This window comes from Hyposmocoma kahamanoa, unplaced genomic scaffold, assembly GCF_003589595.1.
Source record: "Hyposmocoma kahamanoa isolate Upper Pololo Valley unplaced genomic scaffold, ASM358959v1 100021, whole genome shotgun sequence".
In the NCBI taxonomy this organism is placed as follows: domain Eukaryota; kingdom Metazoa; phylum Arthropoda; class Insecta; order Lepidoptera; family Cosmopterigidae; genus Hyposmocoma; species Hyposmocoma kahamanoa.
In genome coordinates, this window is record NW_020653200.1 from 11,103,735 (window position 1) to 11,122,755 (window position 19,021).

At 34.9% G+C, this 19,021-nt stretch overlaps 1 protein-coding gene across 1 annotated transcript in view; it reads right to left on the bottom strand.

Moving 5' to 3' along the window:
* The window catches only part of LOC113230129 (proton-coupled amino acid transporter-like protein pathetic), a 33,544-nt gene extending 19,092 nt beyond the window's left edge, over nucleotides 1-14,452 (bottom strand). Inside the window, exon 1 of the mRNA XM_026463945.1 lies at nucleotides 14,067-14,452. Coding sequence (XP_026319730.1) covers nucleotides 14,067-14,126 — 60 coding nt within the window. The 5' untranslated portion in view covers nucleotides 14,127-14,452. The remainder of the gene's footprint in view (nucleotides 1-14,066) is intronic.
* Nucleotides 14,453-19,021: the final 4,569 nt, after the last annotated feature.

Sequence of the window (19,021 nt, forward strand, 5' to 3'; positions counted from 1 at the left end):
GAACTACGACTTGGGAACAGTTAAATGAGAGATGTTTTATTTGAGGATAAGAAGATGTTGCTCAGTCTCCTCATAATTTTGGGTTTTAATCCAATGGGATACAGCTTTTTTGCAGAGAGATTTTGGGAGAGCGTAAAAAGAAAGCTTTGTGTTTAATTTGTTGTACAAGTAGGGAGCGAGGAAACAGAAGATGTTGGGAAAAACTGGTGTTAACAGAATGGGATTGGCCGACCGTACCCTTTCTACGTTTATCCTTGGTGATATTAGGATCAAATGCAAGTGGGGAGTGCTTTTTGAGGACAGTGTTACATACAAATAGTTGTCTAATGGTAAGCACATTCCATAGCTTATAGAGTTCGCTAGTTGGGTATCGGTAGGGAAGACCAGCTCCCACCTTCAAAATAGCTCGTTGAGCCCGTTCCAGAGCAATAAGATGAGTTTTAGAGGCTCCACCCCATGACGTTATACAATACCCTAAAACTGATTGGTAAAGGGCAAAGTAGACAGTGGTCAGAGTTTTCCGGGCAGCCACATACCGTAACGTCCTGAAAATGTAAATAAATATACAGAGTCAATATGGGGTTTGAAAGACTGATCTATGATAATACCTAGGTATCGAATTGATTCAGTTCTAATAATATGAGGACAAGGGCAGTCTAGGTGACTAAGGTTACAAGTTGTATGCACCCTGAGAGTTAAATCCAACGACCGCAGAAGATGGGATCTAAGTGCGAAATTCATATATTTGATTTTTAAAGCATTCAGGGTTCACAGATTCTGTCGCAGCCAGGTACACACGACGTTGAGACCATTCTGCACAGAGGCAAAGACCTCACTCCAGCTCCGTCCACTGACGAAAAGCGCCGTATCATCAGCGAAGGTCAGAATCCTGATATAGGGAAGCTTAAGGTTGCACAGGTTGTTAATAAAGACCAAGAACAAGGTAGGACCAACAATACTACCTTGGGGGACGCCGTAGGTGACGGGGAGCTCATCGCTCAGCCAATGATCGATCCCAACACACTGTTTCCGATCAGTCATGTTAATCCACAAGACATCATAAAAGCTTTTAAGTCAATACATGTTAAAAAAACTGAAGATCTCTGGGGCATATGAACTAAAGTTATAGACTCAGTTATTAATCTAATTTCCCCACAGTTAGCTGTAGCTTTCAATAGGTGCGTTGACGAAGGTGTTTTTCCCGATTTAATGAAATACAGCAAGGTTATTCCCTTATTCAAAAGCGGTAGGAAAGTTGATCCTAGCAACTATAGGCCCATTTCAATTTTACCAGCTTTAAGTAAAATATTCGAAAAGGTTATGTTGAGTCAATTACTGTCCTATTTCGGTAGGAATCATATTTTTCATAGTGAGCAATACGGGTTTACTAGTGGTAGATCGACTAGCGATGCGGGGGTAGCGTTACTAAAACACATCTTTGATGCTTGGGAAAGGTCCCAGAACGCTATTGATATTTTCTGTGACCTCTCAAAGGCATTTGATTGCGTTGATCATATTACTCTTATTAGGAAGCTGGAACATTACGGTGTAAATGGCAAGGCGTCGAAACTTGTCTCGTCATATCTCAACGGTAGAATTCAGAAAGTAGACATAAATGGAGTGACTTCTTTGGGTTCTCCAGTAAAAATGGGTGTTCCGCAGGGCTCAATACTTGGACCTTTCTTATTTCTGATTTATATTAATGATCTGCCATTCTTTGTTAAGGACCATTGCGAAATAGTGTTGTTTGCTGATGATACATCCTTGATTTTTAAAACAGACAGACATGACATTAACTATGACCATATTAATGATACCCTCTCTAAGGTAGTTTATTGGTTTAATGCTAACAATTTATTGCTTAATACCAAGAAGACAAAATGTGTTAAATTTGAATTACCTATCGTAAAATCGACTAGTCCAAGCATAGAAATAAACGGAGAAAAGTTAGACCTTGTTAATAAAGCAGTCTTCTTGGGAGTGACCTTAGATAGTAAACTTCAGTGGTTTCCACATATATCATCTCTGGCAAGCAGATTAAGCTCCGCTGCATACGCAGTCCGCAGAATACGTGAGCTTACCGATGTTAGTACTGCTAGACTAGTTTACTTTAGTTACTTCCATAGTATAATGTCCAAACTCATGGTACCACGATTTCGTTTAACCAAGGTAAACAACTCTTTTATGGGGAACTGTATACGTTTTTACAATAAGATTCCGGAGCATATATTAAGTTTATCAATTCCTAAGTTCAAAAACTACATTAAAAATATTTTGATCGAAAAATCATATTACAAAGTTGAAGACTACGTGTTAGATAAAGATGTATGGAAAGACGACATGGCTCCAGAATCCACACAAATTTGATTCAAAGTGTATTCCATAGCATTTAAGTTTATTTGAAAAGAGCAATCCCTAGAGTTTCTTGCTCGTTCTTCCCAGGGAGGTCAGCGTAGTGAACGAGCAGTAGCTTAAATATGACGTTTTTAAGTGTAAATTTATTTTACCTATGGAATAAATAATCTTTGACTTTGACTTTGACTTTGTCAAGTAATCCCTGAAAAGATCAAGAGGAATTCCTCTCACCCCCAGCTCCTCGAGCCTGCAAATGAGATGGGGTACAGAGACTGTGTCAAATGCTTTTGCTAAGTCGAGAAATATAGTAAGACATTTCCTTTTATTATCAAGGTTGGTCACCATAGAATCGACCAGTTCGTGAACAGCATCATCAGTGGATAATCTAGTACGGAAACCAAATTGAGAACGTGATATTAGGTTGTGAGATTCTACGTAACCGATAAGCCTTTTCTTCATAATCCGTTCAAGAATTTTAGACATTGCTGGAAGAATGGAGATGGGTCTAAAAATATTTGGCACAGCCTCTGTCCCCACTCTTGTGAATAGGCTTTATGAGCGCAGTCTTGAATGCCCGAGGGAAGACGCCGGTTGAGAGAGCTAAGTTGCAGATGTGTGAGATTGGTAAAGCGAGAATATGCACATATCTCTTTAAAAACCTGCCCGACACCCGATCCAGACCCACAGCGCTATCATCTTTAAGCTTCACAATGAGTCCTGCAACCTCTTCCACATCAGTAGGCAATAAAACAAGCGAGTTGCTGGGGGTCGGTGTAATACCATTAGAAACTGGGTCAGATGGGAGTGCGTTTAAAAGGGATTGTTTAGCAAGTTTTTTACCGACACCAACAAAGAATTTATTAACGTCATTGACGCTTTTTTGCGGGTTCTGAATCCCAATCAAGCCTGAAGAATGATCGTTTTATTATGACCACAGATTGTTTTAATAACATTCCACAGTGGCTTTTTATTATTTTTACTGTTCTCAATTTCGCGTTGTTCATAAGACATTTTAGCTTTCCTGATAAGAGAGGTACAAAAGTTTCTATATCTCTTGTAGGTTATCTTCAAAATCTCGTTATTAGGATCTTGTTTAAGTTTTTTGAAGAGATTGTCGCGATTCGCATAAATTTAAGCAGAGCTTTTGTGATCCATGGCTTAATGATTCTTTTCCTGTTAGGGGTGTAGACTAGTCTGGAATTTTTACTAATTGTTTCTTTTAATAAATTAATTAATAAATTTGTGGCAATATTTACGTTAATTTCTTTTAAGATTGATAAAAAATTGAGGTTTTCCTTTGCCACGTCCATGACTTCATAGTTTATTTTTAAAACGCTTTTAGATAAGTATTCCGGCCTAGTGTTAGGTGTAATAGTAAGTGCAACACATTGATGATCAGTGACGGACGAATCAAATACGATACATGTAGGATTTAATTTAGATTTAATCATCATGTGATCCAAACAGGTTTTGCCATGGGTTACAGCAGTGTGACCGGGTAGTAGGCTGTGGCTCGCTAAAACGGTAAGATACTCATGTGAGCGTTTGTCATTGTTAGAAGCTACGATATCTATATTTATATCACCGCATAAAATGATGTTTGTATAACCATTCAAGTTAGTTAAGGTGTTATCGAGGGATGAGTTGAATTGAGAAGTGTCGTGTTTGCTAGGCGGTCAGTAAATGGCCAAGATGAACGTTTCCGAGTTAAGGTTCAGCAAAATACAGTTTGCGTCAACAATACAAAGCTCGTCACTTGAGACAGTAAGTTTCTCATTATAATAGATAACCACACCTTCGTTTTGTGTAATTTGATTTGTTGTGCAGATATAGTTATAGCCATCTAGAGTCGGTATATATTTGGCTGTACAAAGCCAGCACTATCACATCCCAATGAATATTTGATCTGGAAATGAGGGTCAGAAAGTTATTAAAATTACAAGTAAGGCTCCTAATGTTTTGTGAAATTATATTTATGTGTTGTCGGTTTTTACATATGTTTTTGCATCGTCAATGTTACAGGTTGTTGAATTGGCTATTGTTAGTGAGTCCACACTCAAATTAAGTGATTCAATCTTGTTGAATTCCATCACGATTCCGTCAAAAGGGGAACGTTACCGTTTCCGTTTTTTAACATAAAGTTTACCATAGGAAGTCCATGCCGCAGCGATTTTTTTGTTTTTGGCAAGATCCCGGGCAGTATGGAAAAGTTTGCGGGTTTTACTGGTAAGTGACTCGGATATATATATATCAGGCAGGGTGGTCCTTCCATGTTTATCTCGTCAGTGTGAAACGGGTGGTCCTTATTTTCTCTTCGGCACTTAATCAGGTTTTTGAATTTGGAGATTAGGGAATCCTTGTTATAAGTGGTTGTAAATTCCACCACAATGGCCTCAGAATTTGCACGGAAAATATGTTTTATATCAGAGTTTTGCAACGGTACTTCAAGGCTAAGCCAATGTCTTTTCCGATATTTGATAAAGAGTGCACAGATTCCTTGTGAAATTTGGGGATGTTCCTAATTTCGATGGAGGAGTTACGACTGGCCTTTTCGATGGATTCAAGTTTGCCTTCCAGCACTGAAACCTTCTTCCTTAGTTCAGTTTTTTCTGTTTCAAGTGAGTTCGTTATGAGCAGTAACTCATCGTAACAGTTTGACATGATATCAACAGTTTTTTGAATGTTTTCATTTTGATTGATTACGGTGCTAGCTGCGGTATTTAATGTGTCAAACTTTAACTCCTGTTGTGTTTTCAACTCAGTAAACATAGCTATAATCTCCTCACGAATAGACTTTTCGTACTATAGCGCACTTAAAGTAAGCTTATTGTAATGTTAAAACTATGATGTATTATTGGCAGCTTTGTGAGTATTTATTCACTCAGTTCGTACTATGACGCGACTTTAACATTAAAGTATTTTTGCTCTTATGTCAAATTTGGCAATCTTAAAATAGTTACACGGCTGCAATGGAAACAATATTATTTTCATTTTATTGTCTTAATGTTGGTTTGTAATTATTAAAAGTTAAGTTGAACTTATTTATTTACAAATATCTCTTCAATATTTTGTATATTTTTTATTTATTAGCACATAGTAAATAATTTTAGGTTAAATAAAAATACGCGATGTTTCATTCGTAAAATTATAACAGCGCCATCTATATGCTCCCTGGCGAAGCTAACAGTTGACACTAGACTGTAGTTCCGAATTCACAACGTGAGTGTCAAGACTGTTTTATTTATTTTTCTTCGTGAAAATGTGGAAAAGTAATTGAAAACAACGTAATTTTAATAGATTTCATTATTACATACTTTACTTTTTTTGGCAGTTAGAATTATCTGGATGTAAATAACATTAAATACTTAAACATTATATACGTTATGACGATTCGGAACATCATAATCTCAGTAGAGTGACTAAAGACTAAAAAGACTAAAAAGATCAACCTCAAAAGTACGTGGAATTACATATCATTACCAAGTTTTATTAAAATTGGTTACCAGAGTGCTCAAACCCAGATTTATCCTCTAGTTCGCCACTATACAGGACTTGACACTGGGAATAATAAAAATCGGTTCTCACTACTCAAAGTATATTGAAAGAAAAACGCCTTGAATTGAAGAATAGCAAAATCAACCATTAAAATAATTGCTCTAATAAAATTAAGGCGCTATTTATAAAAATGAATCTTCATGCGCGAACATTACTTTTTTTCCGAGCTATTCAGATACAATCCGAGATATTCGGATACAATATCGTTATCCAACAGCGTTTACGGAGTTAGTCGGTGAAATAGATTATAAGAATATTGAAAATCCTTTTATATACATTTTTAAGACTTTAAAGGCCTAAAATATAGGAACGCATTAATCTTGCATTAAATTAATAAAATTGAACAAAATTGAGACTATATAAAATAATAAGATATTTCTATTTATAAGAATACGACAGTTTGAAACAGGTTGTGAATAAAAATGAAAAGAAATCGAAATTATTGTAAGGTTCTGAATCGACCCCCAGGTTCGCCTCGACACTTGCGCGAATGTGTAAATTTGGTAAATATGAGAAAAACTAAAAACGTTATGATACGAGTGGAACACAAACCAAAAATGGAATAGTCTCAACTTCTAAAAATGTTTTAGTAATTTTATTTTAAATAGATGTATGTATACACGCAGCTTTTAGTAACGCATCATCTAGCTTTTAGAAAAATGTAATAAGTAACTACGTGATTAATGTTATGTGAGTAGGTACGTGTAAGCTAAACACAGACTTGCAAATCCATGGACAAGGGCGTATGAGTAGGTAGTTTATCTTATCGCTGGACGGTGCGTGCTCGTTAATCGATGCCGATGGCAGCAAACTGAGCAATAGTTTTTATAGAAGCCTCTACTCTTGCGAACCTTAAAGGCTACTATATTTTTATATACTATTATAACTATATTTCTTCTTTCTTGTTGGTTCAGCGCCGAAAGGAATGGTTAAATATAGAAAAAAATAAAACTAAAATAAAAAATCCACTCAATTTTGGAATTTTCTGAACTTGATTGTTTTGATTTGTTGCCGGTGGACTTGAAATCAACGATATCTATGTCTTTGTTTGAAACTGTTTTAATTTACCACTATTTTAGTAATTTCATAGCTCATTTCCATATTTTAAAAACGTTATCAAAACTTCTTATAAAACAAATCTTATACAAAATAAAACATCAAAAAATAAACTGCATTCGTACATATCTTAGATGTTGTTACTTATCTACATTAGTGATTTATAATACAGCACTTCATTAAAGCTAATATTAAAAACATAGTGCAATTCAATATGTGTGTATCCATACAAATATAGCATTCAGAAACAAAAACGTAAATCTTGAGTTCTTAGATTTCTAAGAGTCGTATTCCAGAACTCTACTCAATATTCAAGTCAGGCCTTGAGTATTGCAGTGAGCACTGAAAATCATACTCAAAGCCTTGCCATTAGGGTCGTATTTCCAGTGCTTGAAATCATACTCAAGTCAGCTCAAATCCTGACTTGAGCATTGAGTAGAGTTCTGGAATACGACCCTTAGAGTTCTTAGAGTCAGCCGCGACCGTTGGAAAGAAGGACCCAAAACGTTGGCTTGTTTGAAAAAACAAATATACGTAATTCAGATACGAAAAAAGTAGTTCCATTTCCTTATAACATAAATTATTGAGTTCCTATTTGTTTTTTAAATCTTTTAAAATGAATATAAATTTTCTTTTATCCTATTTTGTATATAATGGTTTGTTAAAAATGACTTATCCGTATCATGGAAACATGTCACAAGTAACAAAAACAGCTCTACCTAATCAGATCACTGCTAATGAAATATCCCAGTTATTTTTATTTTTACGAAGACTCAGAAAGTCATGCATTTCAAAACTAACTGATTGCCACAACTCCAGATTGCTGAATTTGCAAATAAATAACGCACACACTCAACATAGCCCCGCACTAGGGAAACCCTGTGTCGCGGGTGCCATGGACACACATATAGACAGCCACAAATTACACCCAAACTCACGAGAGAAATAAATGTAGGCCATACAAACATTTCTCCCGGCCCGGGAATCGAACCTGGGACCTCTGCGTGGCAGTCCGGCATGGTAACCGTTCGGCCACGGAGGCAGTTAAATTGAAACTAAGTGAGCGACAGGAGGTTCAATTAAAATTTAAAATTGGATTCTAGGAGCAGTAGAGCTCCTTGTGAAAGAGTTCGTCCATGGAAGTGCTGCCACCTTACCTATTTCTGACACCAAGCAATAATGTGTACATTATTGCATTCCGGTTTTGAAAGGCAAGGGTGCTGGTGAATTACAGGGTCATGGGATTTATCAACTTATGTCTCAGGGTGACGGGCGCAGTGGCAGTGCCCGTGTACTACTGCAAACTACAACTGTTATGGACATAAGCGACACACGCTTACCACCAGGTGCACGACTTGTTCGTCCCATCACGTTGTATTATATATTAAAAAAAAATTGTTTATATACACTTATACTGCCATCTGTATGTATGTCAATGCGGTCACACATCAAAATTACTATTTGCTACACAAAAAAGCACTGTAACTTAACAAAGATTTATGGTTATATTTTGTTTAGAATTTACTATCACTTTGTATATTAGCCGAAGCCCAACTTAAGTTGGCAATCAAATAGTTTTAAAATTACGAGTACCTCAGTAATGCCGTAATGCCGTTCATAACTGCAGTTTTTTTTAATACATTATTCTTTGAGGCTGAATCTCACTCTTATTTCAGGTCATTGTCAAATTTGATTTATACCTACATATCGCGGGCATAAGGTAACCATGTTTGAAAAGAGGTTAGATATATAACTTATCATTTGCAATTTGCAATCGATTTTGTAGATATTAACATAGTATTGAGGAACTCATTGTTAATAAATCAAGGCCTGGCATAAAGTGATTCGAAAACGTTCATAATGACATCACTGAATGACTTTAACTTTTTTTTTTATAACATTGACGGGACAAACAAGTCGTGCGTCTGTTGCGTCCTTAACAATTGCAGAGCCACTCAGAGCTTCAAATTGCAAAAATCTAAAGGGCACTGCCACTGCGTCCGTTACCCTGAGACATAAATTGATAAGTGTGCCTGTAATTTCAAAAGCTACTTAATATATGTATATACATATTGTTTTCCATACAAATTTGACACCGTTAGACAGTAAATGCTAATGAACACAAAATGTACGACGTTCCACTGATAAGTTGTAAACGAAATTAAGATTCCCCATAAAAAAATATCTGAAATTGAACTTATAGTCTTTCCTATAGCTTTATAGCTTTTTAAATTTGCTTTAACTTCAAGCTTTAATTTAGTTCGTGACGTTAGATTCCTGGCTAACAAAACAATATGCAATGCGCAGGTGAGTCACGGCAAAAAATCCGCATTTCGCTTTCACCCTTCCCCTATGCCTTTACCAAACCTGACTGCTGAATAGTATAGTAACCGCACATTCACAGAATCACAAAATAATAGTAACAGTTCGTAACTGTCTTCAATAATACGTGACACGAATATTATATTTTACTGCATGGTAAAGGCGATGTATATTATAAACAATTGTTATAATAATTGTATCGGCTATATGTTTGTGTGATTTTCACAGGTAAAACAGGGCACTATTGTATTTTCCATATAAATATTGATCCGATATTTTAAATGTCTTTTTTTGCTTTTTTCTTCTTTTCTACCTCTAAGTATACTATTTCTTACTAGTAAACCATTCTGTCCTATCAAATGCGTTTTTCTTTAACACCTTTATCCATCCTCTAAGAACACCTTAGACTATGGAACCATCTTCTAAGTTTAACACACTCGTACGAGACGTGACGCATTTTCTTTTGCTTGTTGTCAAGAACTTCTTTTTTTTTAAGTTTCTGACATCATTGTCATCTCATATTAGATGGTTCACATGAGTTCATCCACCACTTCCTATCTCCTGATTCTTTTATTCTCTTTTTGACTCATGCCAGTATAAAAAGTTACCAAGCCTGGATTACAAAAATTTGCAATACTCTAATGTAGATCAAAAAGCAACTAATAAAATTTCCAGAATCAATTTCGGAATTGTTACATTCAATTATTATTTCTTACACAATCATAACGTTTGTGACGAATGTTGTCGCCTTTTTAAACTTTTGATTATAACTAAAAAAAATAAAAAAGTTAGTCCCAATTTTAACTTTACTAAATCATATTTAATCCAAAGTTATTTTTTTGCTGTGTATATACTTTTATGATGAATAAGCATAAGTAACCTAAAGCTTAAAAAAATAGCTAAGCACGTGTCGTGTAGGCCAAAACTTACTCATACTACTTTACAAAGTAAGTATCAGTATAATTTTGTTCAACCAACCAAATTCTTGTTAACGTAAACGTACGTAACTTGAAACATTATACCTTTTAATAGTTACCTCTATTTTAACAAAATTTTAACATTTAATATTTTAATAATTTGCAGGAATGTACGTAAACCTACGTTTGGTATCTACATACCTTCAGGCATCGTTAGAAAAAACGTGAACCAAACACCCGATGAATTTATTGGTAGCATTAACTCGATCACAAACTACGGACTTAATTCGCAGTACTTTGAGATTTTATTTTTCCTGTGTTCTGTAATCTAAACGCTAAAATTATTTCACATATACGTCCTTTTTAAATATCCTGCTGTATTAACCTAGGTATTCGCCATGTGACGTCTGTCATGCTTGTCATGATAGGCAAGTCCTGTGGGCAAGACAATCACTTCATGACTATCATGTCTGCCATGTCTAGTCCATCATGTCCAATGTCGTCTGCTACGTGTGGGCGTCAGCACCAGATGCAAAACTACTGAAGTCCAGATTGAAACCCATATCTATTGTGTACATAACAAATTAATGACAGTGACACGTAACCACCCAATTAATCTGTACGTTTGTAAACACGTCTGTCGCATCCATCAAGTACGTTTTCAATTTAATTCCTTTGTGGAATGTTCGAATTATGAACTTTGTGGGTAACCTACAACATTCATTGGGCTACCTAGATCACGCATCAATCTCTACACAATAAGAAACTCAGTGTTGCAACAATAAACTATCTTTGTTTACCTATTTAGTTATTTTTATCCTGTGAGAATAATAAAGATTTATCATAGTTTCTCATTATCATAAAATAGTTAACCATCGTGGAAAATCATGGTTAGGCATAGAAACACTAAACTCTAGGAATGTCAAAATATTTTTTGAAATACCTAGTTGTAAACCTTGGAAATATTACGGTCAGAAAATATTCTCGAAATTGCTCAACCCCCAAACTGTAATTGGATTGGAATGAAATATACTTATACACCATCAAAAACATGGTTTAAACATAAAATAGTATAACCTGAAAGTCTGGTCCAACCGCAAATAAAATCTAATTGCTCATATGAAATCATACGAACGCAAAGAACACAACTCCATCACAAAATTTTTAGCTCCAGTTCTCGCGTGTTAAAAAATTCAATGTGATCGTTGTCCAAACAAAGCGACAATAACACCATTCAAAAACGTCTATAGCAAAGCTAAGATATATAATCTTTCTGGAAAAATTTGAAAGTCTATTGTTCGCAAGGACACTCAGGTATCATCGAATACAAAGAAACCTTCCACTCTCGTTTTAATTTACAGGCTATTATAGATTTTTTTGTCGCTCGCACATCATCGCCGCGACTGAATAACGTGCAAGACAATACTCACTCGGGTATTTCAATAAAAATTTTATTGGAGACGAAATGTATTGATTGCTTTAATAAAAACATCGTAGGTACTAGTCTTACGTTGAAATAAACGAATCAAACCAAGCGTAATAAAATGCCTAATCTTAAAGAACATTAGTTATGGTTCTAAGAAGTATTGACGAAAGCGGGGAATTGTGAATTGTTAAAATTTAAATAGGTTTCAAGTCTCTCAAGATAAGAACCCCTTTGAATAATTTTGTATGGGGACCGCCATTGCCTCCATGAGAATTGTATGCGCGGGGAGAGGTGTGGAGAGGGGCGGCGGCGGAACAAGCGACGACGGCGGCGCGCAGCCGCGACGACCGCTAGTGGAATATTCCACTGCCCAAGCGCACAGAATATGAATCGTGCAAAGTTGTTGGTGATCGCGGTTTGCGATTCGCGACCGCCTCTACGTGCTTCGCACTCGTTTTGGAGGTCGCGCGTGCGCACCGACAACACGGCCGTACAATGTGTGGTGTGGCGCAAACATAAGCTTAGATTGCATTTATGCTTTAAGATACCTATCTATACCTACTTACTACTCACGTGCAGTTGCCATTAGTTTGCCTAATATTCTTATCATAACACAGGGCAAGTGAGATAGATCGACACGCATGAAAGTACGTAACGGTGATTTAACATAAATTGGACACTCGGATTCTGTTTAAAACGTCTAGACAAGATGTCAGTAGGCATAGGAAACATGAAATTAGTGTTTAATGGAATACTACGTTTCTGTTTTAGGTATCGATAATTTCAACAGCACAAGTTTTCCTTGGAAGCGATGGCTACTAATAACGGCTACGATGCACGTGGTATCATCTTCAGTCGGATTAAATTAACAATAGTGTAACTGACACCCGACCGCCAACGTGTATAAACACGCGCATAGTCTTTCTTGAGTACAACATAATTAGATAAAATGTTTAAAAGACACCACCGACAAATCATTACAATATTTACCTGTCACATTTAAAATGGTTTGGTGACTGAAAAATAACCGGATTAAATAAACACAATGCGTTGTTTCCTTCGTCTTATTTGTTGAAGATCAAAGTAACAAAAAAGTTGGTCAAGAACGTATATTCATTCACTTATTTACTTTACTACTCGCATGTTACAAAAATACTGGCAATAATTACATAAAAATATCTTCTTTAGGGTTTAGACAGAGTATATAATAAAAATTAATACGTTTCTCAATGTTCACTCCATTTTAAATAAACAGACAAAAAGTTGCCACGTCATCAAGTTCTCTAGTCATTCTGTTCAAGTGAAATGTAGTGTTTTTTTCTTATCAACGGTACTGAAACATAAATACGTCCTATAAAACAGGGACTTACCTATTCGAATATCGCGATAAAGAGTTATTTCGACGATTATGAAATCCCTTATTAGTTAAGTCAATTCATATACCTACTACTTTATATCAATTTTCAAAGTGGAATTTTACGTGTTACCTAAACGATATCTTATCAAAAATGGAAGTAGCCACCAGTAATAGTAATTTAATTATTAAACTTTTTAATATACCTACCCTAAAGTATAAAATCTCACGATAATCAGAGATGTATAGTACACATAGATACTTTTGGCATCATTATGAACTAAAGTGTTTCTAAAAACATTAAGCGCAGCATATCTCCTAGTAAACGCACAGCGGTGTCAAATTGAAGAGGAATGTGTATTGTAATCGAAAAGAGGTGGTAGAATGTGTAATGCAATTTGTACATGTTTACATACACGACGTATGCTGTTCGCTCATACAATACATACTTCAAGGAAATCACATGAAGCTTAGAACAAAACCGCGGATTACGAAAGCTGTATGCGCACTATCGAACACGAACATGATGAAACTCAAATATTAGTCAAGAACTTTTGGATTGTCCGAGTAAACACAATTCTAAGCAGGCTTTTCAAAGCACTTACACTTTTTTAACAGAATAAATATACAAATCAAATTGTCATGTATGCGTATTGTACAAGAAATATCCTCAATATCACTGAACACCATCAATATCGAATATTGTGAGTTTGATACAAAATGGATTCAAAACGGCGTTACTTATAGTGCAACGTAACAAATTTGTTCGAAAATGTGTTCAGGGCTTAATAATTACCACATACAAAACGGGAGTAAAGTTCATATATCTCCTTAATTGCATCTACCTTATGGTATTTATTAGGTTTATTTCATTAAAATAATGTAATGTTCAAATAATAAAATAATATATTGACAACGAAACAGATGAGGACGCAAATTCGTTTTAATTGAAAATTATAAATTATCGCAAAGCTTTCATGTGATACACAACCGAAAATCCTCTTAGTAAATGGAAATAAACTTTAATTCGCAAAAACGTTAAAGTTACATAATTAAAATTTATTAATAAATTATAACTTACCTTAAAAACTGCTGGTGCTAGAGGTATTGCAGCTTGGTTGTGGAGATGTTTTTTCGACATTTTTGATTTCTTTCTGATCCACCTCTGCTGAAATTGACCGTCGAACTCGTCGCGAAATATATCTCAAATGTAGGAACAAAATTCAGAAATGTTTCACAAACGAAAGACAGTTCCGGTCTGCAGATTGCCGACGTTTAAAATTGTGAGTAACTTTTGCCGTGCAAATATTTCATTAAGTAGGAAATCTGTTGTATTTAAACAACTAGAAATTTATTAAATTAATGTTATAAACTCTACTAAAAGTGTAAAGTTGTTTACTTATAAACAAAAAAAATTGTAGCAAAGTAAAAGTAGAAAGGCGTTGTTATAGCATGGAGACGTCGTGCTACTCTTGCTTTCAAGTCGACAATGAACAAAACGAGTGGGGCGCGTCTGAACGCGCCGAGTAAAGTGATTTGTGTTTGCTTCGGAAGCGGCCGGGCCTGAAGCGGAGCGCCGCGCCGCGCCGCGCCGCCGCCGCGTGACCGTGCGACGGGTTTGGCGAAATACTCTGTTACATCCGTTGACGAAGTTCTCCAATGTGTTATATGCCGTAACTAACTCTACTATTCACAAATTATGAATCATAAAAGTGTAACGAGAATCGAAACTATTACTTCAATTGATTTTTACGTAGGAAATATCTAAATATATAAAAAGTTTGCATGAACAGGTAGAGCATGGTGACTTTTCAATACACAACCAAAATGCAATAAGAAATAGTTATGGGTCACGTGATACATACCATGTGTATTATATTACATATGTACGTACGTACAAATTTATTCTCCTTACAATAAACCCCAATTTGTCGTTAAATAAGGGTAATTTAATCGTTCCTTACGGCACGGTATTCAGAGCTCCTTCGCTATTCTTTACAATCAAGTATTATGGCAGTAATAGTTTCTACCGACTTAGTTAATGTTAAAAGGTACCTAATATCGATATGAAAGGTCATATAGAAAGAAAGGTCATCTTAGCCACTATTTTATATTAGTAACAATCATGTTCTATCGTATTTATTGCTTCCACTCTACAAAACAACGATTTATTGCAAATTAAACGTGGGGTCGTTAAGTTTTTATTGTTGCGGGTATACAAAGGACGAGTGGTCATAAAGGAATTCTCCGAAATGACCTGTTGGCGCCCCAGTCGCTAACAGGCGCAACTTGTCTTCCTACTCAAGTTTCTTATACAAAACTCAAAACATTATCGAGATATCTGCAATAGTTACCTTCTAGTTATTAAAATCATTGATGCATGCGTTGGGGTGTTTTGCAATGAAGAAAAGTGAAAAAGCTATAAAAAATTGTATTATTAACCTATATTGTAATAAAATGTGCCAAAAATCTTGAACTAGATTTGACAGTGTTATGGCATATCTAAACAGACCTAACGGTTGGATGGCCATGAACATAAAACGTTGAAATGAATTACGCCACTGAAACTTGAAAGGTTCCTCTCATTGCTTACATTGAATTTCACGACACTAAATGCAACAGGATTATTATAACAGACTATTCGATATGGTTTGATAACTCAGCAGTCGCAGAGTTGTGTGTGAATTGCAATACATTTTCAATGTACGTTCTTTTTTAAAATAATAAATAAATAAGTAAATATTCGACGACATCACATACTTTGCTCCAATCTCCAATTAATTAACGAAAGCACGTGTGTTATGAAAGACGGAAACAACGTTGGTACCACAAAACCCACACCCGAGACAATAGAGAATAGTTTTTCTACATTAACCTGGCCGGGGATCGAACACGGGACCTCAGAGATGGAGACACCATAAAAACCGGTATTTAAGCCTCGGACCACAGAGGTTGTCAAAAACCTCATCGCAGATCGTCGTGCCTATACAATAATATAAAATATGTTAAAAATTTGTTTCAAAAACTAACTACGCAATAACACAGTTAATAAGAAACAAAAACCTGAATTTGCAAAAGCGTCTGATGTAGAATACCCACTAAGTGGTATGAACTGCAAATTGAAACATCACATCGTTTACAAGTTATGCCAAACAGTGAACTTACACATACGTGGTGCTAATAGGACAAATTAATCTACAATACATACCTATACCACTAAGTTTATTTTAGTTTATTCGTAATGTAGATTTTCATTAATTGGACGAAATAAGTAGGTAAGGTAGTAGTAGGTAGGTAAGGTTATCTTGTATTATATCATAATAATATTTACTCAGAATTTGTATATTTAAATACTTACTCATTAATAATTTTGCTCACATATGTTGCCCGAAACGTTTGATTTCATTGAAAAAACAAACCGTATCATTTGGTGTAATAAAGGCACATGTGATTACGTCAAATTGCTTTTATCACATGAAAGTAAAAACATAAAAAAGTCATTCAACCTCGAAAACCACAAAAAGTCACTACACCAAAAAGCTAAAAATAACGAAATACAAATTTAATATATACTTTTATTTATTTTTGTCTTATTTCGTTTTGTACAGGATTTGTTTGTACATCATTATAATTAGTACTTATTAATATAATTAATCTACCTACATTTATGGTTTATTTATACAATTACAACGTGACAATACTTCCAAACCAAAACCAAAATCCAAACCCATTACCAATAATTTTAATAAAATATAATTGTTAGTACGTGTTACTGATCGGTTTGAAGTTTTATTTCACAACTAAAAAAAATATTGATATTTATATATGCACAAATCAGTTATTTTTGGAGTCGATGCCAGCTTAGATAGATTAATTTTATTAATAATTAGTGATTATAATACTCTGTACAACACGAAATAAGACAAATAAAAATAATAATATAATATAATTTTTACATATACATAAAATTTCAATTTAAAATTTTTTATAAGATAAATAAAAAGTATTACGTGGATTGTTGTCATTTGGTTATTTGTTTTTTTTATCACTTTGTATTTTGTTATTTTTCGCTTTTTAATGTAGCGACTTTTTGGGGTTTTTGAAGTTAGAAGAGGAAGCGCACTATAAGTTTCAGGAATAAATAAAAAAAAAAATTATAAATGGTCAGAAATAAATTTATTGTTTTTGAAAATATTCTCCGCTAGCGTTATTGCACTTTTTCATACGAATGAACCAATTTTCAAATAAATTATGCCACTCCTCCGTGATAATCTCTAAAACATATTTTTCATACTCTTCGACAGCCTCTTCAGGTGATGAAAATCGCTGACCGCGTAACTGGTTCTTAATTTTTGGAAATAAATAGGTGACAGGTCGGGACTGTACGCGGGATGGCTCATAAGGTCAACGTTGTTCACCTTCGAAAACTCATTTGTCTGTCTGGCCGTGTGAGAAGTGGCATAATCGAGGTGCAGGATGATACGGCGTTTACAATTATTTTTACGGAGTGTGTCAATAACTTCCGGCAAACAAATGGTCGTGTACCAATCACTATTCACGGTACAACGATTCTCCAAAGCAATAGTAGCCACGTGTCCAGTTTTATTAAAACAAGAAGCAATCATCCGCTTAGAGGCACTTGCACGCGCGCCACTTTGGTTGGTTTCGGCTCATCTCGAAATACCTAAGCTCGATTGCTGCTTTGTTTTGGGATCGTAACTATAAATCCGTGTTTCGTCACCTGTTACTATTCCCACTCCAAATTTGACGCCCCGTCGCCGTCGTCGTCGTCGAATTCTGCAAACCAGCTTTAAATAGTCGTCTTGCATAATGTTTCATCACCAAAAGCAACTTGAAGCCGAGCGAAGCTCCGCTAAGTTGTTAAATTACACTTAAAGTCGTAGAAAATCATACTACGAAAATTTTAACTTAAATCCATGGTGACGTAGACAACCAATTTCTAAAATGATACCACTTGATGACAATGTAAAAACAAATGACAGTTAGATGAAACAAACTGTATTCAACAGCCAAAAAGTTTCGTTTTCAAATGTTGCAATTATTTTTAAATATTGTTTATGTAAGTGGCCAGTTCCGGAAATTTATAGTGCGCCCTATATGTACTAGGTGCCGTGTACACGATAATTGTATACCATTTTCATCTAAGGTAAATGTACCAATCTTTGACACTGTCCCAATGTATGATCATTATCACTTTTGCATTTTTTCTCAAAAAATAAGAAAACAAATATTGATATTACTCTAAAACCATGTTGTGAAATCCTATCGTTGCAGCTGCGAGAAAATATGGGATACCGCGGATTGCTTTATTGTATAAAATTTTACTAACTTAAAATATCATTAAATTTATGTCAATATTTTAGTAACTCATTTTTATTTGAAATTTTGCACAGATAATTTTCCATATTTTTTAAATTTATTGTTATCAAGTTTTTAATGCGTTTAAATAACTATGAAATCTTAACATAACGTCCTGTCAACTACTGGTACTCCGATCTCATTGTGCCATAGTTAACTTATTGGGACATTAGAAATTTAGCATGTCGTACACTGGAAAAATTTTAGAGGTAGCCGAAAACTGGAATATATTAATAATGCCTATGATTATTTTAAATTTTATAGTTCCTAGAAGAGAAATGACAAACCGTTTAATATGTTAACATATCTACCTAGGTAAGTACTTAATTAAAAGTAATAAACAAAAAGTACTTAATTATTATTCATACTGACTACCTAGTCAGTATGGATAATAATTAAGTACTTTTTGGCTAAATACGTGATTTTACGCCTAAAAGTGTCAACCACTGGGATATTTACCTTAAGTCTGATAATATCCAAGATAAATTGACTATATCACTAGATAACATTCATATACGATGAATGGGTGTGTTGTTATAATGACTCAGTATATAAATTACTCAGTATGTAAAGTCATCATGTTAAATTTCGGTGTTTTTTTTTACATGATACGTTTTGATATTCGGTCATTTTCTACCTACCATGATGAAGAGTCCA